Source organism: Halichoerus grypus, chromosome 6, assembly GCF_964656455.1.
Source record: "Halichoerus grypus chromosome 6, mHalGry1.hap1.1, whole genome shotgun sequence".
NCBI classification, from domain to species: domain Eukaryota; kingdom Metazoa; phylum Chordata; class Mammalia; order Carnivora; family Phocidae; genus Halichoerus; species Halichoerus grypus.
The window spans coordinates 21806000-21833758 of NC_135717.1; the positions used below are offsets into that span (position 1 = coordinate 21806000).

The following is a 27759-nucleotide window of genomic DNA, read 5'->3' on the forward strand; positions in this document are numbered from 1 at the left end:
GAGGGGCCCACAGCCCCTGCTCTTTGGCCACGACTCCTGCCTCCACTAGCAAGCATCCCTGTGCTGGAAGCAGGCCTGAAATGCAGGCCTCTCTGCACCCAAGGATGAAGGGCATCCCTCTTCCCTATCTCCAGATGCCAAGCTTTCCCTCCTCCCCCCTGGACTGACCTGAGCCTCACCCTCAAAAGGCACAGACACTGCTTGGATGCCAAGTGATGGAATGATAGAGTGCACAGGCTCTGGGTCAGACTGCCTGGGTTCACATCCCAGTTCTGCAGCTTCCTAGCCGTGGCAGCTGGGGTGAGCAACTTAGCCTGTCTGTGCCTGTTTCTTCATCTGTACGATGGGATAATCAAACCTGCTTAATCCAGGGATTGGAAGATTTTTCTCCATAAAGGGCCAGAGAATACATATGTTAGGCTTTGCGAACCTAGGGTCTCTGTTGCAACTACGGGGATGGCGGCCGTTGTAGCGCAAACGCAGGTGCAGATAATATGTAAATGAACGGGCATGGCTGTGTGCCAATAAAACTTTATTTATGGACACTGAAAATGGCATCTTGTATAATTTCCATGAGTCACAAAAGAGTCTTCTTCTGATCTTTTTAACCATTGAGAAAAGTGAAATACAAAACATTCCTAGGTCATGAGCAAAAACAGGATCTGGCCCATGGGTTGCAGTTTGCTGTCCCCAACGCTCGTCTCTGTAAGTGCTTAGAACAGCACCCAGCACACTGTTGCTGAGCTCACATTGAATGCCTACTGTGTGCTTAATACATGTTAGGTATTGTCGTGTTGGAAAGTGTGAGTACAGAAACGGTTGTCTGCGGTGGTTGGCTTGCTGGGGAGGGGCAGGCCGTGGGTGGGGGTGGCTGCCTGGGAGGAAGAGAGGCTGAGGTGAGTTATCAGATGATCCTTTGTGCCTTGGGCCACCACTTGCTGGGAGGTCCAGCAAGGCCCTTTTGCAGACCTTTCTTTGCTTGGGTAAGGGGCCCAGGGCACTGGCTTAGCTGCCCAGAACACGGCCCCACCCCTGCTCCCAGAGTGAGGACCTCCTGTCACATCCCCAGACCTCCCCCCACTGCACTCTACCCCCACACAAATTCCAAGGACCTCGGGCCAGCTCCCTGCCTGAGGGCACAGAGGAGAGACCTTGCCCCAATGTCAAAAACTAAGAACAGTTTCTTCACAGCCTCAGCTGCGAGGCTGGTGCTTCTTCCTGGCTTTGGCACTAGGCAGTGGTTATCTGCCCTTGATACTTCAGGTCATATCCTTGGGCCCCAGCCCAGGCCGGAGGAGTGGGTGAAACTCCCAGCTTGGGGCTTTGGAGGAGTCTTTCTCTCTCAAGATCTGGTGAAAGCTCTGTCAGGCTTCCCTTCCGGCCTTTGGCTGGCCAGGCACCATTTCCTCGACCCCTATCTCTCTCTGGAACAGATGTGCCAGGGGTTTGGGCGGCCGGCTCTTTGTCACCCTGGACGGCTGTGAGGGTGGCTGGGCAGGGGTCAATGGGTCTCCTGCACACACCCAGGCCCCATGTTGTTGGTCAAAGCAGACTTGTCCTCAACGTCTCTGAAAATCCCAGAGGGGGGTGCCAAGGGTCCCCTCCATGTGCAGGAGACAGGGTGACAGGGTCTAAGTTCTCAGACCGGGCCTGGGGGTCCCAGCTGTATCTCCCTTCACCTCCCTGCCTCAGGACTCAGCTGGTACCTGGGTGTCTGTGAGCTGGTTGGAAAAGGCCCTCTCCAAACGTAAGGTATTATATCTGGGAGGCGGTGTGCCGGGCACCTGGGTCCCTGGGGCTGGAGGCAGGCGCAACGCGGAGGTGAAAGTGGGCAGGTCATCGTCTACATCGAGGCCTGGGTTGTCCCGGCCCTGAGGGCCGGGGGGAGCGTGCCTCCGGGCCCACCACTCCTTGGCCTTCTGCCACTGATGGCGGGCAATGATAGAGAAGAAGTCGATGAAGAAGACCTCAATGATCTCAATGACACAGACAACAGAGCAGCTCATCCACAGGCCCAGCTGGCCACCGAAGTTGGACAGAAGCATCTCGATCTGCAAGGGAGGTCAAGCCACACCATGAAGAGGGCCCCTCCTCCCAAGTTGGTCTCATGCAGGGACCCCCGATTCCCAAGGGAGCCCCTGGCAAGTGCTGGCCCTGAATGGGTTTGGAGGGCTTCCAGTCCCCTCTTCCTCTGCCTACGCTGAATGGCCCATGGCAGCCCTACCAGCTCAGACTGAATCGCCGGCATCTGACTCTGCCCCGGAGGCTGGGCCAATGGGCACATTTGCAGACCCCAGACAGGTACCAGAAGGAAGCTACTCACGCTGTTGGCAGGGCTCTCCATGATGGATCTCTGGTTCAGGTCTTTGTAGAATATCAAGAGTTTGGCCAAGTCTGTCCTGCAGAAATTCCAACAGTCAGGGCCAAGGTGAGTCGGGCGCCTTTGCATTCTACCAGACGACCAACCCTTCAGCGTGACTGTCTCCTCCTGCCCAGCCCACAGCATGGCCCAGGCCCTGAGCTCCCCGGGGATCCTAGAACCTGGCCCCTGAGACTCCTTCTGTACCCTAGAGCACATCCGCAACCTGGGCCTGGTTGTTCAGGCCAATCATTCCCTCCAAAACCATTTCCTACCCTCCAGACTAAGTCAGTCCACCCAGCTACACTCCCCTAGCACCCTGTTCTTCATTAAACCTTGACATTGCGATTGTTTGATTGCAATCTCAAATATGTACAGGAGACATGCAGGTAATGTACACAAGCGAGGTAGGCTGGGTGTAAGGAAATGACAATGACCATAGTAACAGCCAGCATTTATCGGACACTTTCTGTGTTGCCACCCACTGTTAAGCGCTTATGTAAAGTCACTTGTTTGATGCTCACAACAACCCTAGCTAGCTATGTTTTCATTGTCCCCATTTTACAGAGGAGGAAACCAAGACCCGGGTTGGTTAAGTCCCTTGCCCACGAACGCACTGCTCGTAATTGGCAGATCCAGTATTCAGACCTGGATGAATCTGGCTTCACAACCCATGCTGTTAGCCGCTGTACTAAATGGCCTCCTGATAGGACTATGGCAAACTGGAAAGCCCATGCTTATTCCAAAGGACAACTGCTACTCAGCTCTTTAGTGCCATGAAGAACGGAGGTTTGCTATTTCCAGAACTTCTGATCTTTCAAGGAAAGCCAGAAGTAACGGGTTACTTTTGTGGAGCTGGATTTGATCTAGGGGTCACCAGCTTGCAATGCTTGGTTTAATAGTTTGCAACGCTTGGTCAAAGTCTATCTTTATGACTAGACCGTAAGCCCCTTGGGGGCAGGGATCATGTCTGCTTGGTCATCGTGGTACCCCCAACACCACACAAGCACCTGGCCCCTACTGGATATTCACTAAATGTGGGAGGCTAGCCTGGCCTGGGTGCTGGGCCCCGTGGAGATGGGAAGGGCCCAGAGAGATGCGAGGTCACATGGCAATTCCCCCACCCTCTCTCACACCTTTGTCTCCATCCCCTGGGCTCCCTGAACTCTGGCCTGCCTGATTTTTGCTAAAGCTCCCTTGGAAGTGAATTTTGATGTGGAAAATTTAAATGGGATCAGAAGCTGCATGGCTCAGAGGAGTATTTTTCCAACTAGGTCAAGATACATCAGGAAGCCACGACATCAGTTTCCTAGGCCATGACCAGTACCTTTGACAAAGCAAAACAGGATAGGAAATATCACATCGAAGCCACAGAGATGTTCAAACTCTTTGTCAACTGATATGGGCACTGATCATTCCGAACGGTGCCATGATCACCGGAATGGATATGAACAGTTGGTTTGCCGATACCAGCTTGCGGTGTCTGAAGATCAGCCTGAGTGCTTTGTACATCATAAGGAAGTGCTGTTCCATGAGACTTTTACCTCATTTATATATTCAATGGAAAACCATTTTCATACTGTGGGTTACGGTCAAAACATTTGAGAGCCCCAGGCCTAGCGCAGGACCTGGCTCCGGACACAAGCTTGATCAATATTTGTTGAATAAAGGAATGAGTGAACAAACAAGAGAGGGTTTGGCAGGGCCAGTGGAGAAAGAGGAAACAAGGCGGGGGTCTGCTTACTTGTTGAGTTTTTTCTTTATTTGCTGGCCTTGGTCCCAAGTGAGAATGGGCAGCAACCATTTCTGTGACAGAGAAATAAGGAATGACCTGGGGATGTCTAGAGAGCCCAGGGCCAGCCCATGCGCCTCCCCTCTTAGCCTCCGCCCCCCACCTGACCTCCCCTGTGCATCTCTCCCCGAAGCCAGAGGACCCAGGTGGGACATCAGGCTCCCGGCTGAGGATATGAGCCGAAAGAGGGGGCGAGGTAACTTACCTCGGAAACCACGGATGGCCACTGTGCCAGACTGGTGGTCAGTGTCCACTCCTTAAAGCTAAGGGGGGGGAGGGGCACAGAGTGAGTGCGGGAGGCCTGGCCCGGCCCAGCCCTGTGTGTTCCGTCCTGCCAGGCCCACTCACCTGCAGGCTTCCCGGCACACCGCCTGGCAGCCCAGCTCCTCCCGGACAAAGGCCTGGTGCAGCTCATAATAGCAGTACACTGGGGGACAAGGCAGAGGGCGGTGTGAGCTTCGGGGCCACAGTGCCCCTCGGGGGGGTCACCATGGGGCCCCCAGAGTCTCCTTGTAATGATTTCTCCTCCCCTTTCCTATTCTCTGGAAACAAACGCTGCTCTGTCATGTTGAGAGACAGAATACTGTGGAGGTTAAGGACATACGCTGGGGGGTCGGCAGCACTGGCTTCGAGTCTAGCTCTGTTACTCCCTGGCTGGGTGACCTTGGACAAGTTGCTCAACCATCCTGAGCCTCAGTTATCTGTTCCGTGAAAGGGTACCATCCGTGGTTCCTGCCTCCTGGAGCTGAGAGAGGCGGCCAACCTCTCAGCACAGGCTGGGGTTCAGCATTTGGTCCTTAATCAGAAAGTGGAATTCAAGCCAGGCTTGAGGACAGGAGTAAAACTCTGCCTCTTATCCCTCCGTCAATCCCTCCGTCCTACAAAAGGCGCTAGCGCAGGCTGGTGCTGGGGCTGGGCGGACCCCGCTCCTGGGGCGGGTCTCACTTACTCCAGTTGGGGTGCTGCTGGTAGTTACAGTAGTTAGCTGCTGGAGGTAGAGGCTGGTTATACTGGGCACACCCACATTTCTCCACCATCTTTGTCTGGAAGCACGAGTGAAGGCAGATCTGAAAGACGAAACCCAGGGGTTCCCTTAACCTCCTTGCACGTGGACTCCAGAGAGCTCCCTCCCTACACAACCCGCATCCAGGGGGCCGGCTTCCCACAGCCTTGGCAGACCGCATAAATGTGCCCCAGTGGACTGGGCCAGGGTTGGCCCTGGCGCCAAAGGGACCCAGGTAGAAAAGTGATTGAGAATTCAGATTAACTGAGGGGTGGAGAACAGGCTGAGCTGGGGCTGGACCTGGGGCGGTCCTTTCTCAATGACTTGAGTGCTGACCCAGGGGAGTGGGGGACATCGGAGCAGATGCCAAGAAACAGAGAGAAACATAGGCCCTCACTTTTCTGTTCTCAGGTCCAGTCCTGGGATCCTGGGAGATCGTAAGCTACCACCATAGCCACAAAGCTTATAGCACACAAGCTCATGGCAAGGGCTCTGAAGGCAGGCTACTCCAGTTCAAATCCCAGGTTTGCCACACCCCAGCTGTGTGACCTCAGGCAAGTTCCTTAACTTCTCTGGTTTCTTCACCATTGAAATAAGTATAACAGTACCTACTTCGCGAGGTTGTTGTGAGCAGGAAATGAATTGCTATATGTAAGGTGTTTGTCCATGGTAGCCTCTCACTAAATTTTATCCAGGAATATCTTTCCAATGAGCTGACCTTTCCTTTTGGTCTTGAAGTCAGTTTGATTGTATTTCTATTATAAGTAGACATTTTTTGACTGTCTCTTTTCACTTAGCGTCCCTACCACCTCTCAGCTCAGCTCCGATGTAAGCTAGAGGACCCAGTGCGTAGGAACACCTGATCTTTTTTATTCTACTGGGATGATTCTCATTAACTCTGAGCATCCCAGGAGGAGGGGAACTGCAGACTCCCAGAATGTAAGAGAAGGCATAACGGATGATCGCACTCAAGGGTTGCAAACTCAAATGCTTTCAGGGGCCAGTGATAGAGGTGATACACTAGGGGCTGGTGGGGACTATGGGAAAGGACAACATGTGCTCCTTGAACAGGGCAACTCCACCCACTGTTTACACCGCAGGGCTGTGGGCCCGATGTTGCCAGATCTTGTTTTTCAAGAGAAGCTGGAAATCTGGGTTTTCTTATGAAATTCCGTGACTTTTAAACACCATCTAGGCCAGAAAAAAACTAGGTGTGCAGCCTGGAAGGGGCCTGGGGGCTGCCAGTTAGCAGGCCCTGATCCAATCCCACCACCCCCTGTGACTGCTGGGGATGTCATCACTTGCCCGAGGACATCATCGAGCGCGGCCCATGAGGGGGCCCAGAAGCCAGGCTCCCAACCCCTTGGCCAACGCCTCTCCCAGACTGCTTCTCTCCTGTCCCTCACTTGCCAAGACCTATTTAGGAAGCAGACCTGTCTCGGCTGTACATTGTGTTCCATGCAAACCTCAATCAATCAATTCAGCTCTGGTTACAGACGGATTGAAGAGGACTGGAACCAACTGGCGTTGTTTGTTCTTGAGGTCTTTGGATGAACCCCAGGAATTATCAGCAGAGTTCCTGGTCCCAGACACACCCCATCCTATAGATAACTGTCTCCTGTGTCCAGGCCACAACCCAGGGCTGAGTGCCCCCTCCCGCCCATACCTGGAGGGAATATGCCGCCTTGTAGATATTGCTGATCGGCACGTCGCTCCCGTCCTCCGTGCACTGGCTGTAGGGTTCGCTTAGCTTGAAGGACTCCGTCTGTAATCACAGCAGCATGCATTCAGCCCTACCCGGCCCCAGGACCCAAACGGGGGCACCCCTGGGAGCTGAGCATTTAGTCCTTCGTTTAGCAAATATTTCTCAAGCAACTACTAGGTGCCTGGTGCTATTCTAGGCACTGTGGACTCAACAATGATCAATAGAGACAAGCTCCCTGCTCTTGTGGAGCTTACTTTCCAGTGGGGTAGACAGACAGCCAAAAGGCAAATAGATGCATGAGATAATTTTGGATAATTATGGCTAGTGATCAGTGAAACTGGGAAGAGGGACTGGAGGACTTGGGGGGAGGGGTGCAGTCTTTCCAAGAGTGATTGAGGAGGATGCCTTTGAGAAAGGGACATGTTGGCTCCACAAAGAATGGCAAGAGGTGGATTTGCTAAGAAGTGGAGGAAGGGAATAGGGCAGAAGCCGCAGCAAAGGCTGACGTCGGGTAGGACCAGGGTGGCTGGAAGGCAGCACGAGAAAGATGAAGCCAGAGAGGGAGGTCAAGGCCAAATCATGGCAGCCTCCTATGCCATGCTGAGAAATCTGGATTTGGATTTGGATTTCAAAATGGTAGTAAGCCATTGGAGAATCCACTGGGAGGGCACAGGAGGGGGGAAAAAGACGAGCAGTGGCTGTGTGCTTCGTGGGATTCTCCTCCCAGGGAAGGACCCATTTCCTACCCTCTTGTCTTCTAGTCCCAGAAGTTGACTTGGAAAAATTGACTTTCTTAGAGAGGGCCAAGGAATGCCCCATGGAGTAGAATGATACCCTGATCAGAGGAGGTGAGAGAATCGTAACTCACCGTTCAAAAACCTTATGAAATAATGTTTTATTGTGGTTTACTAAGTTTGGCTCTAGTTTAATATTTGTCACTGTAAATAAACAAGCCAGACAAGCCAATTAAAAAAAAAAAGAATAATGTCTCCCAGGAAGCAATGATAATTGAATATAAATTGTGACCAGCTTATAGCCAGGTTCCTTGTTTGTTTTGTTTTGTTTTGTTTTTGTTTTTGTTTTTTGTCTGTTTTTTTGTTTTCTGAGAGTGGGAGAAAAGGGGAAATTGATGGCAGATTTGTGGGAGGGAAGAAAATCTTTTTTTTCCACTGAAGAGTGGCCAGATAGACAGAAAGATAACAGAGGGTGGAATCAAGGAGTTTGACCTAGGTGGAAAATGTAGACATCTCAAGTAGCTGTAATCTCCTTCTGTTTGTATTGTAATCCATCTGCTGTCCATTAGTGGCCCTCAATTAACTGCAGGGACCTCAAGGGCAATTGCCAGTGCCCATTTTAAAACATTTAAACAACAGAAGCAAAGGGGAAAGTAACCATGTGGTCTCCTCTCTTTCCTGGGAGAGGAGCAGATCCGATCTCAGATATACAGATAGACAGACAGACAGACAAGCAGACAGGCAAATATGAACTCACACATTCCGTTTGCCCTGAAATCTCCCCTTCTCACTAACAATAAAGAGTGAGCATCTTTCTGTGTCAGTACAAAATAAACAGACTGACTTCATTCCTCCAATAGCTGGGTGGCTAACAGATTTAGAGTCTCTAGAACATGCCAGGGCTGGCTGGGCACTGGGGTACAAAGATGCTGAGCGTGGCTTCCCTGGAGGGCACTGCAGCTCAGTGTCACCCTCTAAGCTTCCCCTAAGCTGCAGGCTCCCTGGGCAGATGTTCCTTCAAGCCCCTGAGTACTGCTGAGCTGTCCGCAGAGCCCAGCGTGTGGCAGCTGCAGGCTTTACCTGCCTGGGGTGGGGGTGGGGGGCAGGGAGTACAGGACCCTGGCATCCAGGTGACAGGGTTTGTCTACTTGGATAAGCTGTGTGCAGCTGGCAAAGGTGGCTGGAGCTCCTTCTACTTGGAGGACCAGCCCATGGGCCACTTCCAGAAATCATCTTTTGACTTTTATGCTTTTGAGTCCTCAATGGCCCAGTCCTCTATAACAATGCTTACTGAACTCAGAGCCCCTGGGTTATTCAGGTTGCTTCCTAAAGCAATTTGGGTAGGATGGGATTGGGAGGTGGGGAGGTAGGGCAGATGGGGTGGGTACTCTAGTGCTCCCTCTCTGGCTCGCTCTCTTTTTCTCTCCCTCCCTCCCTCCCTTTCTCTCTCCCCTCCACCATCAGTTTTTCAGAACTGCTGATCTGTCCCTGACCCCTAGGGATACAAAAATGAGAATGGGTACATATGTATGTGAATGGATGCAAGTTTTGTATATATGTGTGAGCATGCATTCGTGTCGGTGCATACGTGTGGGTGTGAGATGTGTGTATGTGTGTGCATGCATGGGTATATGTAGGTGTGATTAAGTCTATGTGAGTATATGCCTGGGCAACAAGGCCCATTTTTATCAAACCAGATCTTATCTGCTTCCTTCTTAGAATCCTGAGGGAGGCCAACATTTGCACAGGAATCCTCAGCTTCTTAGATTTCATTTATTTATTTGAGAGAGAGAAAGAGAGAATGAGGGGGGTGGTGGCAGAGGGCCGAGCAGAGGCCCCGCTCAGCAGGTAGCCTGATGCAGGGTCAGTCCCAGGACCCTGAGATCATGACCCGAGCTTAACTGAGCTTAACTGACTGAGCCATCCAGGTGCCCCTCCAACTCACCTCTTTAAAGGTATGAACTATGCCAGGGAAAAGCTCAGGCAGCAGCATGATGCCCTAGATGGAATTATGGGTGGTTTAACTCTCTTTTTGCTTTTGTTCTGTTTTTATATTGTAATAAATTATAAAATTTATTTGTATATGGCAAAGTTTATACTTTTAATCAATGGAGAAAAGAAAAATAATTATGCAATATATGAAGTTAGGACTACTGTTGACTCTTTGGAGGAAGCAGTGAATTCTATCTCTACTTCACATCCTTCTTCAGAAAAAACATTCTAGTGAGTTAAAGTATTAAGTGAAATAATAAAATAACTGGAAGGTAGCTCAGCTCAGTATCTGATCTCAAGGAAGGAAAATCCTCAATAAGCATAATGACTAAAGAAGAAAACAAAGATTTTGACTATGTAAACATTTGAAATGTTTGCATGTGAAACAGTAGCATAAAGAAAACTGAAAGGAATGCACAAACTGGGAAAGATATTTACAACACATATGGCAAATAACTAGTACTTTTTCTATATATATGGAAGAGATCAATGTCTCATAAAGGAGGAAAGTGTCACCAAGGATAAGAAGAACTTTCCTAACCTCTCTTTTAGCTTCAAACATATTTTTCCTTTCCTTCACATCTCTTTTCTTAAAAATAAAAAGTACAGTAACAGCCAATATTTTTGGAACACTTACTACATATGAAGCACTGTTCCAAGTGCTTCACATGAATCAACTCATTGAATTCTCATTAGCCTATAAAGTCACATTTTTATTATCATACCCATTTCACAGATGAGGTAACTGAGACATTGAGATTACATAACCAAAGTGCAACTCTGGGTCCTTAGTCCCTGTTATGCACATGCTTGTGAAAAGAGGTATGCATGTGTTTTAAGATAAAAATGCACAGTAGGGTTTGCAATGACAGTGAAGTCTCCCCTCTCTCCAAGACCTGGCCCCACACCACCCTGGGTGAATTGTCTCCCTTGCCCACTTCCTCATCTCCCATTCACCATCCAGCTGATTGTACTTTGGTTTCTGTTCCAATTCTTCCGCTGAAAACTGGTCTGGCAAAAACCACCGGTGATCTCTTGGTTTCCAAACCCAGAGAACACCTTTTGCCCTTTCTCTTGACTGACCTCTCAGCAGCATTTGGCACTTTGGTTCACACCTTCCTTGAAACTCTCTTCTTTGATTTATCTGACACCAATTCTTTCTGGCTTCTGCTCCTCATTCTCTGCCTCTATTTCTCCATTTTCTTTCTGCTCAGCCCTTACACATTTGCATTCTGTCTCAGGTCTTGGGTGATGCCATTTATTTCCAAGTCTAGAATTATGCTAGATGCCTACCCCAACCCCCACCTCCGTTTTTCTCCTGAGCTCCAGGTTCATAGCATTTCTGGACATTCTCACCTTGATTTCCCAAAGGCACAACAACTTGGGTTATGTCCCAAACCGAAGTGATCATCTTCCCCCACAAACTTATCCCTCCTATTGCATTCCCTACTTCTGAGCCTGGCACCTCCATCCACCCCACTGCCCAAGCCAAAATCTAAATATCGATCTAACTTCCCTTTTAGTGAGGTCTTTCCTCACTGACCTTGGCTGTCAAGCCCGTTGCTTCCATGCTGTGGTATCTCTCACATCCATTCACTTACGCTCATCCCTACAGCCATCGCCTCAGCTAAGGGCCTCATCTTTTCTTTCTGGAATTACTGTCAATTTGCCGCCTCCAGTATCTTGATTACTTTATCTTAATTACTTTATCTTGACTATACTTCAGCCAAAGAGATTTCTCAAGAAGTTTCACCACTCAGCTTAAAATCCTTCCTGTGACCCCTTTGTAATTGCTTTGCCCTTTATTTGGACTAGCCCTTCCGGAAACTATTTGCCTGACACTTGTCCTCCAAGAATCTATCAGCTAGGAAGGCTTCAGCTTCCCAGCCATCTGCACATCCATCCATACATCCATCTATCCAGCCAGCATTATTTACTGAGCATCTACTATGTTCTAAGAACTGAGCCTGGTAACAAGACTGAATGTCTCTGTTCCCACGGAGCTGGGAACTGTTTCACAAAGCTGTGCGGTCTTACAGATAAGATCTTTAAAGATAGGTGTTTTGTTGTATTCATCTCTGAATTTCCAGTGCTTTGGACACACAGTCCCTCACTGAATGAAGGAAAAAATTTAACTGACTGTGTCTACCAGCTTAACATGCCTATTGAGAAAAATAAGTAAATAAATAAAAAATAAATAAGAAAGGAAGGAAGTCTAGTTTGTTTGGACTGCTTCTTAGTAACCCCATGTTGACCTCTTAATAATCCCCAAGATTACTTTTTGTTGTTCCAAATGCTCATAAATCAGAAAGAGAGCTGACGGACCTAGCTCTGTCACTTTGGTTTTCTACATCTCAAATGCGGTAGAGCAGAAAACCCACCATTGTTAAAGAAACCATTTGCTTAACAAAGTGGTGGGTACTTCTAAGCTCAGAGAAGGAAATCAGAGGGCGGAATTCCTTAGTTCTTGCACTTCTCCAAGCTCTTGATCCTCTCCCCTAAGCCTGCAGACACTGTGAAAGGCAGAAGGGAAAGAGAGGGCAAAAGGATAGGTAACAAAAATTTCTTAAAGGATAGGATATACTGCAAATCCCAAGTCCTCATTCTGGGTGCAGATAAAACTGCATGGGCAATGTTGGGTGAAAATGTTCACTATTCCGATTTGGGAGTTTTGCAATCCTGGTGAATAGAAGAATCAATGACCCAGATCCTTAAGTGGTACCCTAAAGTCTTTCCAAGCCACAGTCTCATAGCTTGGGGCTCAGGATTATTTGTGGGGGGAGGAGCAATCTGTATTTGCACAGTCCAAGTTGGTACACAACACTTCTCATGTTGAAACAAACTTCCCACGTTGGAACGTGCTATCCGAGAGCACCCAGGTTCCAGGCAACCATCCTAATTGTTTCTCTTGTCCAGGGTTGTCCATTTGATGGGGGCACGGAAGCCACAGATTTCCTCTGGAATGTCACCGTGTACTCAATTCATCATCTCAGCTGTCTCAACTTAAATATTGCTTTCTTAGGAAAGCACTCCTTGAACTCCCCATTTTCCCCCATTAAAAAAAAGCCCTAGATCAGCCATCCCCCTGATAGGTTCTTGTGCATCCTGCATTTCTCCTTGGTAGTGCTGATGATGATTATAATTAATCATTTGTGCAATTTTTTGTTTGTAATTGATCTTCTCTGCCAGACTCTAAGCTCCAACAGGACAGCGACAGTGTCTTACACTCTGATATGGTCCCACTGTCCAGCACATAAAGATGCTCAGAAAATACTTGTTGAATGGATAAATAATGGATATACAAGCCCCAGTGCTCACTATATCACTTTATAACCCAATATGAAGCCATCATTTGAGGCTGTGCTAAAGCTTTTGTCATTCTAGCTTTACTTTTGCTTAGGAAGACACACTTTGCTTCTCCTCTCACGTTGAACTACTCAACTTTCTAAAGCTGAGGTTCCTGGGTTTTCTGCCTCTTGGAATAATCATCAGAGTTTGGTAAAAACACAGATCTTGGGCTCATCTCTCAAGAGATTCTGATTCAGTGGATCTGAGTCAGATGATCAGTCAGATTTAGAAACCACTGCTCTAGAGGACAGATTTGCAAGGAATGAAGACGAAAGGTGGAGAGTTACTGGCATAAAAAGACCTCAGTCCTGCAAACAAGAAGATTGCTTAAGTAGTGGAGTGTCTGGGGCATGGCCCTCGCCTTGCCCTTCTGCTCCTATCGGGCATAGTAGACTCAGGGATTGGAGTCTGCAGCCCAGATGTGCTTCTGTTGACAGGTATGAGTGTTTTTAGCACCCAGTGAGGTCAGAGAAAGTCAAAGAGTTGAGGGAGAAGGAGGTTCTTGATGAATGAGGTGAAATTGATGAAGTATGATTGGCTAAATAGGGCTCCGATGGCCCAGTGACTTCCCATTAGCGATTAAGGAGTGGTTTACATGCCTCATAGATGTTTAGGTGACCCAGAAAGAAAGGCGTTAATCTGCTCTATTTATATTAGTGACAAATATAGTTAGTGTTTGAAGCTTTGCTCCCAGCACAGGTTCCATAAATGCTCGTGTCTGTCTTTGCAACAAGCAAGGTTCCTTCAATTCTTTCCCAAAATGTCATCCTGTGTCCTCATTCATCCATACAGAAGATACAAAGACAGCCTTTAGTAGAACTGCTGGAGTGACCATTGTGGGAACTATTAGCAAATCCAGGACTATGCTTCCTTTTGAAACCAATACACTTTTCCAAAAGCCACGCCTTATTGGTTATTCTTGGAAAAAAAGATCTGTTTTCCTTGCCGCCCCTACAGAAATCAGCACATTCTCTTACCAGGTGCATCCCTATGGAGGTGGCCATGGCAGGCTCGATCTCTGTTCCCACGTCCTCAATGAAGGGGTATTCATCCTGCCGATGGACAATCACCTTGGCTCCGCTGGAGGACACCAGGAATGGGTTGTACTCCTCTTCGTTTATGTACAAGATGACCTGCAGCCCTGGGAAGATAAAAGGCTACTGCGGTCAAAGGCTCATTAAACATTCCCTGGTGCTAGCCTACCTCTCCCGCCGCTTTGGGAGGCTCCAAACCAAGATGCAGGCATTTCCAAAAAGGAAAAGATGGACAGGGCTAGACTGGAAGCTTCATGGAGAAGAGGGGGTGGAGGGATGGTGCCTGACTTGCTCACTGCTGTGTCCCCCAAAACAGCGTTACCGCCACAGTTCTGCTGAGCTATAAAGGAACTGCTACCCTGCCCAAGACGTGCATTTCCACGTGGTCCTTTGAGATGGGGCATTCTGCAGAGTGTCCAAAGGGACATGCAGTGCTATGGCTGCTTAAACCCTTATAGAAAAGCACTAAGGGGGTTTCTGATCACTGGTCTAACTTCTCTCCATACTCCAGCTCCTACCCTTGCAGGATATTCTGCACCCACCAGCCAGAGGGACCTTTGAAAATTGGAAATCAGGGGCACCTGGGTGGCACAGTTGGTTGAGCATCTGACTCTTGGTTTCGGCCCGGGTCAGGAGATAGAGACCTGCGTCGGGCTCTGTGCTCAGCGTGGAATCTGCCTAAGACTCTCCCCCTCCCTCTGCCTCTCTGCCTCTCTCTCTCAGACAAATAAATAAATCTTTTTAAAAATTTTTAAAAAATAAAATTGGATGGGCGCCTGGGTGGCTCAGTCGTTAAGCGTCTGCCTTTGGCTCAGGTCATGATCCCAGGGTCCTGGGATCGAGTCCCACATCGGGCTCTCTGCTCGGCAGGAAGCCTGCTTCTCCCTCTCCCACTCCCCCTGCTTGTGTTCCTGCTCTCGCTGTCTCTCTCTCTGTCAAATAAATAAATAAAATCTTTAAAAAAAAAAAAATAAAAAAAATAAAATAAAAAAAATAAAATTGGAAATCAGATCAGGTCACTCCCTTGCCTGAAACCCTTTGGTGGGAATTCCATGGAATAAAATCCGTAAACCTGACTGTGGCTGTCACACCTACAGGGATGCAGCCCTGCCTCCGTTTCCCTCCTTGTGCCCTCCCCGCTCTCTCAAGAAGCTCTGGGCACACTGGACTTCTTTCTGTTTCTAGAGCACATCAAATTCATTTCCTTCTCAGGGTTTTTGTACTTACTAGTGCCCCGGATGCTCTTCTGTGGATCTTCTCACCCCTAACTCTTGTCACCGGTGCCTCCTTATTTGAAATAAAACCCCCATCCTGGCCCCAGCACCCCCTGCCCTTTCACTACTTGATTTTACTCGTAGCCCTCATTGGATTTTTTTTTCAAGATTTTTTATTTATTTATTTATTAGAGAGCAAGAGAGAGAGAAACAGCATGAGAGGGGAGAGGGTCAGAGGGAGAAGCAGACTCCCCGCCGAGCCGGCAGCCCAACGCGGGACTCGATCCCAGGACTCCGGGATTATGACCCGAGCCGAAGGCAGTTGCCCAACCAACTGAGCCACCCGGGCGTCCCCCTCATTAGGATTTATAAGCAGAAAACGTTTGTGTGTTTGTTCACTCATTTGTCATCTGTCTCTCCCCGCTGCAATTCAAGCTCCATGGGAGCAGAGACGGCATCTGTTCACTGCAGTGTCTCTGACGCCTGGAAGAGGACCTGGCATACAGCAGGTACTCAATAAATGTTTGGTGGATGGCTGAGCAAATGAGCAGGGCCTATATGGATTGAAAGAAGAAAACTCTGAGAGTTCAGGGTCGCCTGGGTGGCTCAGTCGGTTAAGCATCTGCCTTCGGTGCAGGTTATGATCTCAGGGTCCTGGGATCGAGTCCCGTGTCGGGCTCCCTGCTCAGCAGGGAGTCTGCTTCTCCCTCTCCCTCTGCCGCTCCCCTTTCTTGTGCTCTCTCTCTCCCTCAAATGAATAAACAAAATCTTAAAAAAAGAAAGAAAGAAAGAAAAAAAAAAAAGAAAACTTGGAGAGTTCATTCTGACTTCTTCCATTTGCAAATAAAGGAACTGAAGCCCAGAGCAGGCAAGTGATTTGCTCAAGGTCACACAGCGCATCGGTAGCAGAGCCAGGACTCTGCAACTCTTAGCTCCCAGCTCCCAGACTACTTCTTCCCACCAAAGTACATGTCCTGAGTTACGGTTTCTTGCAGACTTGGTAAGAATACAGACCACACGGTGGCAAAGGCTTGGCCCCCACATGCTGTTTTCCTCTACGACAAGACCTTGCCTTTCCCTGTGGGAGCATATCTGTACATCAAATTGTGTTCCATTTGCTTAGGACTTCGCACAGATTCCTCTTGTGGGTAAGCCAGGCCCGTCTGTTGCCGGCCGCCCTACAAAAGTCACCGTGGCAGAGCAGTGGTCGTGCCAGGGTGGGAGGTCGTAATGGCATTACTGGTGCTGGTGATAGTAGTGGCAATGCTACTAACAGTAGGAATGACAACCACAACCAGCATTGATTATGTGTTTCATGTGTGTTGAGGACTGAATTGTGTTGCCCTCCCTCTAAACTCATATGTTGAAATCCTACCCCATAATGTGACAGTATTGGAGGTAGGGCCTTTAGGGAGGTAATTAAGGTTAAATGAAGTCATAAGGCAAGCCCCGATCCCATAGGACTGATGTCCTTATGAGGATAGGAGGAGATACCAGCGCTCTCTTTCTCGCTCTCTCTCTTTCTCTTTCTCTCTCTCTGCCTGCCACAGAGGAAAGGCCAGGTGAGGACAGAGCAGGAAGGCAGCCATCTGCAAGCCAGGAAGAGAGGTCCCACCAGAAACCAAATTCACCAGCATCTTGACCTTGGGGCCCTTGCCTCCAGAACTGAGAGAACATAAATGTCTGTTTTTCAGGCTATTTTGTTATGCAGCCTGAGCAGACTAATCCAGTGTGTGCCAGGACTTACTCGAAGCACTATACATACATTAAGTCCTCTTGACAACCTTAGAGCACACGTATTATTATGAGTCCCACTTTGTAGATGAAGTGCAGTAACTTGCACGGGGTCACATGGTGAGTGGCAGAGCTGGGTTTTGGCTCCAGAATGCGTTACCTTAACCAAGATAAAGGTATGTTTGCCTCCTTAATCTCCCGTTCCGCATATCTGGGTTCAAGTCCATCTGAAAGCTGCCTGCCCTGCATTACTCTTTCCAGCTACAAGCTCAAACCAGAGTGGTTTTCCAGGAAAAGAAACTCCGGTGATGTGATCTCTTTCTGTCTCTCAAAAGTAAAGAGGAGATGTCAGAAAGGAAAACAGACACCAAAAAAGAAGGAGCCTGCACAGATGCTGATGGAGACACTGCAGCAAAAGGGGACGTGGTGTCCCTGGTTTCTGGCTAGATGGAGAGAGCCCGCCTTTCTGGAAGGCTCGGGCACCCCAACTGTCCTGCTGCCAGCGTGCTCACTGTTGGTGCGGATTTCCTTACCATATTCGCTGCCCCCCATGGACGTGCTGAGGATAGTCTCATTCTCTCTGTTGTTGAACGTGTAGCAATTCCCATACATTGGATGGTGGAAAAGCGTGAAGTTTCTATGAGGAAGAATACGGATCAGAAGGAGCTTTGGTGGGAACTCCCCTTGTGCATCTGAGCTGAAGGCTGGATGGGCCAGGCTTATCGGGCCAACTCTCTTTTCTGGACAATGGATAATAGACATGACTTACTTTCTCCACCTTCAGTCTGATAAGCCATAAACAAAGCCCCTCACCCAGGCAGATACACACATTGATGTAGGACTATTCTCTGCTTTGTTCCCCCTCTTAATCCTCCCATCTTTGTCTCCATCCTGATGTGGCACTCCTTGTGCCATATGTCTGCCCCCAGATTCCTCTGCTTGTGAATTTCTCAGCCAACACTTGACATTTTTTTCCATTCCAATACCAGGAAATGATCTCCAGAGAAGGAACCACAACACATGTGTCCTTACACTGGCTTTAGAACCCAACCCTCAAGTGGACATGATTCCAATCACTCAGCTTCATAAGGACCAATATATCTACTTACATATAAAAAGGGTTAATGTTTAAATAGAATGAAGTAAGCTTTTTGGATAGACAGGAACACTCTAAAATGTCCCATCACTGCTCAGTCACCACCAGGGGTCTGAGTGTTAACTTAAAGGCAGAAAGGTCTGAGAGCTCACCCATCTGTACACAGACCATTCTTCCTCTCTCTTTCCCACCTTCCCTTCTTTCCTTTGTTTCTTCCTCTGTGCTAGGTCAGTGGTTCTTAATCATTGGTGTGTAGGATGGTAGCATCCAAGGTTATACATATACCATCAACCACTCTGTTTTTATGAGTATCTTAATGAGTTCAAGGATATTTTGACTCTGTGCCATCTCGATCTTCCTCACTGACTCTAGAGCCTAGCTCCCATGTAAGCTGTTTTCCCAAGGGCAGCGTCAGAGAAGAGCATCTTTTGCTCCCAAGCCCTCCCAAGCTGAGCTGTAGGTGCAGGCAAGGGGCTCAGAGCTAAGGGAGCAGACTCCTCTCCTGACCTGGCATCGCAGGACACCCCATCAAAGAGGCAGGTAACCAGCAGCTCCTCAGCAGAGTAGCTCATGTTGATTTTCTTCTCCAGAGGGACCTGTGCCATGATATTCATGTAGTGCAGCGTGTACCACTCCTGGATGGCATTGACCCCCGAGCTGAAGGTGTAGAGGGCACAGTGGGACGTGTCATTTGAACACTGTGGATAAGAGGAGACAGTAGGCTGAAGCCACTGGCACTAGCACTGGCCTTCCAAAGGACGGTGAGGATAAGGAACTGGGACTCTAGACCAGACGCTCAGGGGGAACAGGAGGGACACCCAGAAGCAAGGATGGGCTTCCTCTTACTTCCAGGGGCTGAGAAAGATCAGCCTCAAGGACCAAGATGGGGCTGAGAGGAGGACAGAGTCTCACTGTCACGATTCCCTGCGACTGCTTACCAGATAAGAAGAAAAACCAGTTTCTTTAGCATCTCCAGATATCCAGGCTATGGTTGATTATTGCTACTGACTTCCCAGACACCTCTAGCCATTTCCTATTAGGTCAGCAGTCTAGAACTCTGGATGCTTGCCCAGACTCCAAGATGATTTCTCTGCAGGATCTTGGGCAAGGCGTTATGGCTCCATTATTTCACCTACCAAATGTCGGCTAAAATGCCATCCTTCCCAACCTCAGAGAGTAGTTGGGAGGACCAGCATTTAAATATATTATAATGAAAGCCTTATAGGGAGACTGTAGTATGTTTCAGATGTTCTCATCACACAGAGTTTGGAAACTCTCAAATGGACAGACATTGAAGGATTGATTTTGCTCTCAAGGATTACGGAGTGCGTATCTCATGAAAATACCCAGGAAGACTTTGAAAAGTTTCAGTGATTAGGAGAAAGGGCCGTTTTTTCAGGATTTGTAACTGGTGCTCTGAGGTCTCACAATTGGCAAGCCAGGTATAAGGTATAGAAGAGGTGATCTCATCCCACCAGGTGTCTCATCCTACAGAGGAGTCTGGGGCATGGAGAGATAGGGTGATTGATTGACTTTGCCCAGGACACTAATGGAATTTGATTTTGGTAAATGGCTGCTTCTTCAGAGCCCCTCAGATGGGACCAAGAAGGAGAGATGAAAAGTCAGGCACCTCACAAAGGCAAGTACTGCAGGGAACAGTGGGTATTTCTGCTCTTTATTATCTGTTTTATTCCTTCAGGGGTCTGCACCCTAATTTTGCTTTGGTAGAATGTACTTTCCCCTGTTGGATACAGTCTGATGAGACTGTCCACCATGATGCCTCACCCTCTGTTAGCCATTAGATGACCCAAACTTGGCCAATCAGATAGTCCCAAGATGGAATTTGAATCGTCCTTATGGATGGATTAGCAAAAAGCATGAAAATAGTTTACTTGAAGTTTAATCCAGCAGCTATATGTGAAATGACTTTCCACCATTTCTTGCCACCTAGATCCCTGGATCTTGCCTAATTTCTGTCCTTTGAGTGACCTCCCTGAGCTACTGGTCCCTCTCTAAGACATTTTTTTTTTCCTGCTCAATATTGCCTGAGTCAGTTTTAGTTGCTTGCAGAAAATTCACCCTGAACTGGGTGTATTTCTTTGGGCAGGACCATAGAGACAGTGGCAAAGGAGAAACCTTCCTGGACCCACCATCTCCGGCCCATCCCATGCCCCACAGCTGTGAGGACGTGCATCTCACCAGTTGGAATCCCACCACCTCCTTGGACATGTGGACATGCGTTGCATCCGACGCCTTGTGAATTATGCGCCCGTTGAATTTCCGCTTCCGCCCTGTGAGGAAGTCCTTGGCCTCACCGGTCTCATCCTGACTGAAAGCCATCAGTGGGACCAGTTTGAGGAATTTAGGCCGTGTGCCGTCCCAAGCCGAATTCCAGGACTCTGCCTCTCGGCGTTTTCGAGACGTATTCTCTGGAAAGCCATACAGGGTCTTTAAGGCCACTCTGGTCTCCTGTTCCAAGTCAGCTAGAAGGTCCCGCACCACACTGTACCTGCCAAGGTGGGAAGGAGGAGTCAGGGAAAGGGGAAGCTCCTCTGACAGAGCACTGGTGCTTCTGCCCTCTGCTCTCCATCAATGGGTGTCAGCCCTGGGCCCACTTCTCGCCTGCCTCCTTGGCCGAGGAGACCAAGCCTTTTACGATTTGCCCCATCCAAAGTGACTGTTGGCTTAAGTAAACGATGACAGGCTCCCGTGTGACCCTTGCATGACTTCTCGTGCCTTCATTTCTGCCACTACCATCTGCTTCCTCTCAGGGTGTGTTGGTGAGTTTGCCCCAACCAGCATTTCTGGAGTGGTGACTCTCAGGTGCCTCCCATAAACCAGCCATGGTGAGGACAATTACAGTGCAGACAATACCTGCTACCTAGAAGTCTGTCCAGGGGACAGTGTCCATCTCCACCAAGCTCACTTGTCCCTGTTCATGGATTCCCCTTGAGTCAGTGCTGGGTAGGGGGGAGGTAGAACTGTCACCTTGACAACCCCCAAGAACACAGAAGAATGATACAGGATGGAATGAAGCACAACATCATCTTCAAATTTTCATTATACAAGTAGTCCTGGTCTCCCCCCCTAACTGCCCGCCTCTCTTCTCTCTCTACCCCTTGCTCTGTGACTAGGCAACACAGCATGGTGACTGAGTGTATAAACTCCAGAGCCAAACTACCTGAGGTCTAGCTACCCATCCTGGTTCTGGATTTGTGACCTTGGACCAGTTACTTTAGCCTTTTTGTGTCTCAGTTTTCTCATCTGTGAAATGGGATTATTGCAGATTCCATGAGTTTATCTTGTGTGTGTGTGTGAAAACATTCACTATTAATTTTATTAGTGGAATTATATTTGTTAATATTTCACTCCTCCACCACAACTCAGCTCCACTAGGACAAAGACTGTTGGGTTATTCAGTTCTATGCCCCAGACTCTAGCACAACTTGTCTGATTATGGATGGATGGAAGAGAGGGAGGGAGGGACAAAAAGACTCTGAGGGGGAGAATAAGTCTTAGACCTGATTTTGATTTTGACCAGTTGGTTTCCTTTGATACTCTTCCTCCCCTGCTCCTCCCTTCTCTCCACACCCACACCTGCTCAGACAAATTCTGCCAGATTCTGACCTGCCTCACAGATCAGTTTTCAATAATCCTGAGCAGGACTCCAGTGACCCATTTAGAACAGGCCCCTTGGCAGACAATAGGGCAGGACCAAGGGTTGATCCTGCCCAGAGCCCGGAGATCTCAATTAGTGGGGCTGGGTTCACTCAGATGAGGGTTTGGGGCAGCTGAGATGCTTCCGGAAGTCACCTGGGTGTCACTTCTGAGTCAGCTTCCAGCTCACATTTTGGGGAGAGTGAGGTGTAAGCTTACAGGGCTCAGGGGAAATGGCTGAGCTGGACTGTGTGTGTCCGTGTGTGTGTGTGCGTGTGTGCGTGTGTGTGCATGTGTGCGCACGCAGGTGCCTGGGCTGGGGGGCGGGTTTAGTCCATTCCAGGCCCAACCTCCAAGTGAAACTGACCCCTGCCGCCTTCCCCTCCTGCACATCCTGAGCTAGTCCATTCTCAGGAGCAGCTGTTAGACAGAAAACTTGGTATAGATTTAGAACCTGGGAGAGGGAGTTTACCAAGGTTGGCAACGAATTCTGATTTCTAAAAAGCGTGTATGCGGGGTGGCGCGTGGTACCTTGGAGAGGGGCTGCGGCCTCTGGAGGGGGCGCAGACCCCACCCTGTAGCCCTGCTCCTGCCTCTTACTTGTAAGGGTTGATGTTGCAGATGGTGACAGCAGGAAAATCCAGCTTCTGGAAGTGGACTTTGATGGAGACAGAGACGGTGTAGAAGGAGGCCACGAGGAGCGCACACTGCCAGATGATAAGGGCCACGGCGGTGAGCGTGAACAGAATCCAGAGCAGGCGCCGCAGGCGGCCGCGGGACACCACGATGCGGCGACAGCCGTGGGTGTTGGTGTTCAGGCAGTACCAGCGCATCAGCTCTTTGATCGTAGGCGCCTGGGGCCCCCTCACGGGCAGATTCTTCTTGATTTTGGCTTTGATCTTCTCTCCAGGAGCCATGGCGAGCATGGGACTCGGAGGGGCAGGCACGCTGGAGGGACGGAGAAGAAAAGCAGGTGAGCTCACAGCTCCCCCCCCCCCCCCCCCCCCCCGCAAGGGCTGGCTGGTCCCTGGAGGCCAGACTCTGGGAAACACCAGCCCACATGCCCTCGGAGGCCGTCTTTCCTTTTTCCCTCTGGGGGCTGGACAAGTCTGCTTTCTGAGGTCCCGGCCCCTTTTCCAGGGTATTTGGGGTTTTGGCCATAGCAGCTGCCAAAGGGCAGCCTCCTTCTCTTGCAGGCCCCAGGCCCAGCCGTGCGGGGGCTGGGTGGGGTTTAACCTGTGAATCACTGGACAGATTTGAAGAACCTTTCCCCTGGGTGCCTGGAACAGAAGCCTGTGCACATTGGTCTCTGCACCACTCTTACCATGCTCCGCCGTATTTAGAGCATGGCCACCCACATCTTATCACTGCCCTCAACCTGCCCCCTTGAGGGCAGCATTCCTATCTCACTAAGCCCTTTGCCCCCCCAAGCCCCGTGCCTAGCTCAGTGTCTTGCTGAGCAAGTGCCCTGCACATCTCTTCCGACAAATACAACCTGCCAAGAGAATTGCTTGGCAGCCAACTTAGATCCTGTTCAGTCCACTCCCAGCCATGATTTCCAGGATTTTCCCCTCTGCTTTCCCTGCAAGTAGAGTTTCTGTTTCATTTTTGTTTAACTTCTCTGTACAGTCAAGCCTTTGGTGTTTCTAGAGCACCTTCTGAACAATAGCCCACAACACTTGGCCACTTAATATTTGCCAGGCATTGTGCCATATTTTCTTGATTCTAAGATATCACTAATTAGAGGAATACACTTTGATTCAATAACAGCTTTGTTTGGGGGAAAGTGTTGGAAAGCAAATTACCACATTCATCAACGTACATGATGCATTGCAGATACAGAAACTTTACAACATGGAACAACATTCTTTTTAGAAATGAACTAATATGTGGGTATTGTATGTTATATATATTGTCTATATATAGGGAGAGTCATCTCATGGTTATAATATATAAACTCCCATTAGTCTCATAAATATATACAGTCTCTTTCTCTGTAGCCCTGCTCCTGCCTCTTTGGGGCAGCTGAGATGCTTCCGGAAGTCACCTGGGTGTCACTTCTGAGTCAGCTTCCAGCTCACATTTTGGGGAGAGTGAGGTGTCTCTCTTTCATTTTGTGTTTCAACAAGCTCAGAGAAGTAGAGTAGTTCATGCAAGACCACACCGCTTGTAAGGAGAGGAACTGGATTGGAAACTTGCAGCCTTCTCCACCATGATATATGCTTTTGAGGGGCCTGGTGTTGTGCTGGGTGCTGTCCCCTCAAGGAAGAAGGAAAAAGAGGGGATCCTGAGCTATTTAATTTCCAAGCTCTGGATAGTCAGTGTAACTGCCTCCCAACCATTGTGAGCACTGGTAAAGGGGGAGGGGGGGGTATATGGAAACTCTGCCTCCTGTGCCTGCCATTGGTGACAGAGGCAAAGTAGGGTACACCTTAATTTGGAATAGGATATACAGGGTGGTCCCCATGCCCCCAGAGGGCCTATGTCTGGGACAAGGACTTTAGTTTGCCCCATTAAGTTCCTCAGGCAGGATTCTGGACTTCAGGAGTTACTTCTTCTCCATTTTGACCCCATGGGATATTGTCCAAATTTGGGAACTGGGGCAAAGCTAGGAGGCTTTCAAGTTTATGATGCTAGTGGGTTTCAGGTTTATGATGTAAAGGAAATAAGAGTGCTGGGGGAGAGGGGGGCAAGGGAGATGTCCAGAGGCAGCGACCTCCCTCGAACAGCGCTCCCTCCCAGACGCATATGACCTTACTGGGATAGAAAAAGCCTTCTTGACCCTCAAAATTATGCTGTTAGCCTCTTGGCAAGAGGAATGTAACTTATTTTATCATTGAAAATATTTCTCATCCCCATCTCTTCTCTCTCTATAATCCAAAAGCAAATAAGTTAAAAAGTTTGTTTGTTTGTTTGTTTTAAAAACCTAGGTCCAGGGGTGCCTGGGTGGCTCAATTGGTTAAGCATCTAACTTCCACTCAGGTCATGATCTCAGGGTCCTGGGATCAAGCCCTGCCTTGGGCTCTACACTCAGCAGGGAGTCTGCTTGTCCTTCTGTCCTTCCCCCCATTTGTGCTCTCTCTCTCTCTCTCAAATAAATAAATAAAATCTTTTTAAAAATACAAAATTAAAACCTGGGTCCAGGTTCAATTTCCTGTCAAATAAAACTGCAACCCAGGGAAGGTTTTCTCCTCTGGGAATGTTTAGAATCACAGATTCTGGGTGCTCCTGTCTCTAACTCTCCTCACTGAAGACAACCCCTGGGGTCCCTCTGCCCCATCAGCTCATTCTCCAGGACTGACCTTGACCCCAGTAGATCAGCCACCCATGTCACTGAAGCCACAGGCGAAAGAAGGGAACCCATCTTGCTCATCACAAAACTGATAAATGTTCACACAAACGGTGTTTCAACTTCAAAACAAAGCAAAGTTGTGGTTACTATTAGCTTGTGCTACTTGATTAAACATGATGCCTTTTGGAAGAACCCATAGCTGACGCCAAGCATTCACTCTTCAAAGTACTTTACAGGTATTAACTCAGTTCATTTCCACAATAGATTTCTGGGGTAGGCATCCTCATTACCCCATTATACAAAGGAAATGGAGATCCTGAGAAGTTTAGTTTGTCCAAAGTCACACTAGAAAGTGGCTGAGCTGGGATTTGAACTTAGGAGTCCACACTCAGCTACTAGCTGTGCTGCTCCCCAAATAGTAATAATAATGGCAACAACAGCAAGTACAGCGGCTATTATTTATTGATCCTTTCGTACTCCCAGCCATCCTATGCAGCTCTTTTTTACACATTACCTATTTAATGCTCATAATTATATGAAATACTAGTACTGTGCCCATTTCACAGAGGGGGGAAACTGAGGTGCAGAGTGATTAGATAACTTGCCCAAAGCCACACAGATAGCAAGATTCAAAGGATTTTTTTTTCAAATTCCAGGGCCGCTCATGACCATGATTCTCTACTGCGCCCCGCTGGCTCACCCCCGACCTCGCCTATCTCCCATGCCCCAGGCAGGAACCCCAAGCGTCAGGTTCTGGGCGCGGGACCCGAGCTCCTCCCCCGCGACTCCGCAGCTCCTGCCTACCCTGCACAGAGCGATAGCACGCTGTGCTATGGCAGAAGTCAGTCTGCTGAAGCCGCCAGAGAGAATCCAACCCGATTCAAGTGTTTGCTTCTTTCTGCAACCACAGTCACCCCAGAGAAAACATTCAGGAAGGTAAAGGGAACAATCGCGGTCAAGTCTCATCAAGGCCAAGAAAGGTGGCTGAGCAGGGGCTGGGCGGCGAGACAAGGCAAGGCGCGGCCCCGGACCCCGGGAGTCCCGGACCTTGTTCCTAAGTAGCCCAGAAATGCCTATCGCCCCAACTCTGTGTCCCGGGCCACGGCGTGGGGGACGCCAGAGAGCTGGCTGGACCCGGATTGACCTGGGAAGGTGTCCCAGCATCCCAGCCACCGGGGAGGCAGCTCCGGGCTGATGCGCGGACCGTGTCGGAGAAGCCACCCGGCCCCGCGGCTGCTCCGGTGCCTGGAAGCCCCAAACTCGTGCGACCCGACCTGGCTCTAGGCTCACCTCGCTCAGTTCCGAAGAGTCCGGGGCTCGCGTGCGCGCGATCCGTGTGCGATCTGTTCTGCTCCGCGTACAGCGAGAGCATCCCGCAGCCGCCGCGGCCTCTGGCTCTTGTGGGCCGGACCTGGGCCCCGCCCCTGGAGCCCCGCCCCTTGAGCCCCGCCCCCTCGGGGCCGCTCCCACCTGCGCAGGTATATTCCCCGGGAGGCCCAGGATGTGCCAGCCGCGACTCCACAGCGCCCCCTGCCACCCTGAGGCCGCTCTGCGCCCAGGTGCGTCCGGCCCTGTGCCTTGCCGTAGCGCAGCGCAGGGCCTGCTGCCTCCCTGAGGCCACCCAGCACCCTGCACGCCCTCTGGGTCTGGGCGTCACCTTCCACCAGCACCTCATAGCGCCTCCTGCCGCCCTGTTACTGCCCGACACCTTCAACTCTGGTCCAGTTGGGCGCCCGTCCACCCCAGCACCAGGAGAAATCCCAGCAGCCTCTTACTCCGGGCTCCCTACTGACCTGGATCATGAAGCTGCTTCAGTGCCCACCTGCGTCTGGCTGTGGGCAGCGGGGGCTTTGCAGCCAGGCCGCTTGTCCTTTGGTCTCTTCAGCTGGCTTTTCATAGCGACGCACACAGATAGCTGTAAGAAAGGGGCTTAGAAAATAGCAACTGGGGGGTGCCTGGGTGTTTCAGTCAGTTAAGCATCTGCCTTTGGCTCAGGTCATGATCTCAGGGTCCTGGAATCGAACCCCACATTGGGCTCCCTGCACATCGGGGAGTCTGCTTCTCTCTCTCTCTCTCCCTCTCTCTCTCAAATAAATAAATAAAATCTTAAATAAAAAAGAAGAGAAAAGAAAATTGCAACTGGAAGGGACCATAGAGATACCTCGGTCCAGCCCCTTAGAGTAGGGAAGAAACAGGCCCAGAGAAAGGAAGCGTTCTGTTCTCACGCAGAACTTCTCAGACTTTAATGTGCATACAATCACTGTGGATCATGTTAAAATGCAGATTCTACCTCTATAGGTGTGGGGTGGGGCTTGAGAATCTGCATTTCTAACTTTCCAGGTGATGCCTCTGTTGCTGGTCTGTCACCGTGTCCCACCTGGATCATTGCCATATTCCCCTAAGTAGCCCCTCTACAGCTTATGGTCAATATACTAGCCAAAGGGATGCTATTAAAGTCAGATCATGTCGCTCTGTTTAAATCTATTCAATGGCTTTTTTGCTTCATCCTTAGCAAAAGCCAAAGCCCTATGGTCACCTACAATGTCCTCTGTGTCTGACCCCTGTTATCACCTCGCCTCATCTCCCACCACTCTGACGCATTCTGCTTCTTTCTCTTTAGCCCCTGTGTTGTTCCTTGGATATGATGACACACTCCTGCCTCAGGGTTTGTTACTGCTGTTCGCTCTACCAGCACCACTCTTCACACACACACACACACACACATACACACACACACACTAATGCACCCAGATAATCATGTGGATCATCCCCTTGCCTCCTTCTTGTCTTTGCTTTATT

The 27759-nt window shown here is 49.5% G+C and overlaps 1 protein-coding gene across 2 annotated transcripts; it reads right to left on the reverse strand.

The window, feature by feature from the left end:
* Positions 1–522: 522 nt before the first annotated feature.
* On the reverse strand, positions 523–26372 carry SCNN1G (sodium channel epithelial 1 subunit gamma). 2 transcript variants are annotated; one of them, XM_078074072.1, is made up of 14 exons: positions 26251–26372; positions 22269–22616; positions 20211–20520; positions 18519–18709; positions 17449–17552; positions 13911–14074; positions 6821–6919; positions 5101–5218; positions 4500–4578; positions 4357–4414; positions 4104–4165; positions 2324–2399; positions 1707–2051; positions 523–871 (listed from the first exon to the last, which is right to left on the reverse strand). In XM_078074072.1, exons 2-14 carry the CDS (start codon positions 22592–22594, stop codon positions 770–772), a joined length of 2034 nt encoding a protein of 677 aa, XP_077930198.1. In that variant the 5' UTR covers positions 22595–22616; positions 26251–26372; the 3' UTR covers positions 523–769. The 2 variants fall into 2 exon arrangements, with proteins under 2 accessions (XP_077930198.1, XP_035961136.2); XM_036105243.2 differs by having other exon boundaries at positions 523–2051.
* Positions 26373–27759: the final 1387 nt, after the last annotated feature.

Bases quoted from the DNA above. Each gene is read 5' to 3' on its own strand.
- SCNN1G (XM_078074072.1), bottom strand. From the start codon at position 22,594: ATGCTCGCCATGGCTCCTGGAGAGAAGATCAAAGCCAAAATCAAGAAG. The intron at 18,710-20,210 runs GTGAGATGCACG...TCTTATCCACAG, and splicing joins AGGTGGTGGGATTCCAACTG to TGTTCAAATGACACGTCCCA. The intron at 14,075-17,448 runs GTAAGGAAATCC...TTATCTTCCCAG, and splicing joins CATGGGGGGCAGCGAATATG to GGCTGCAGGTCATCTTGTAC.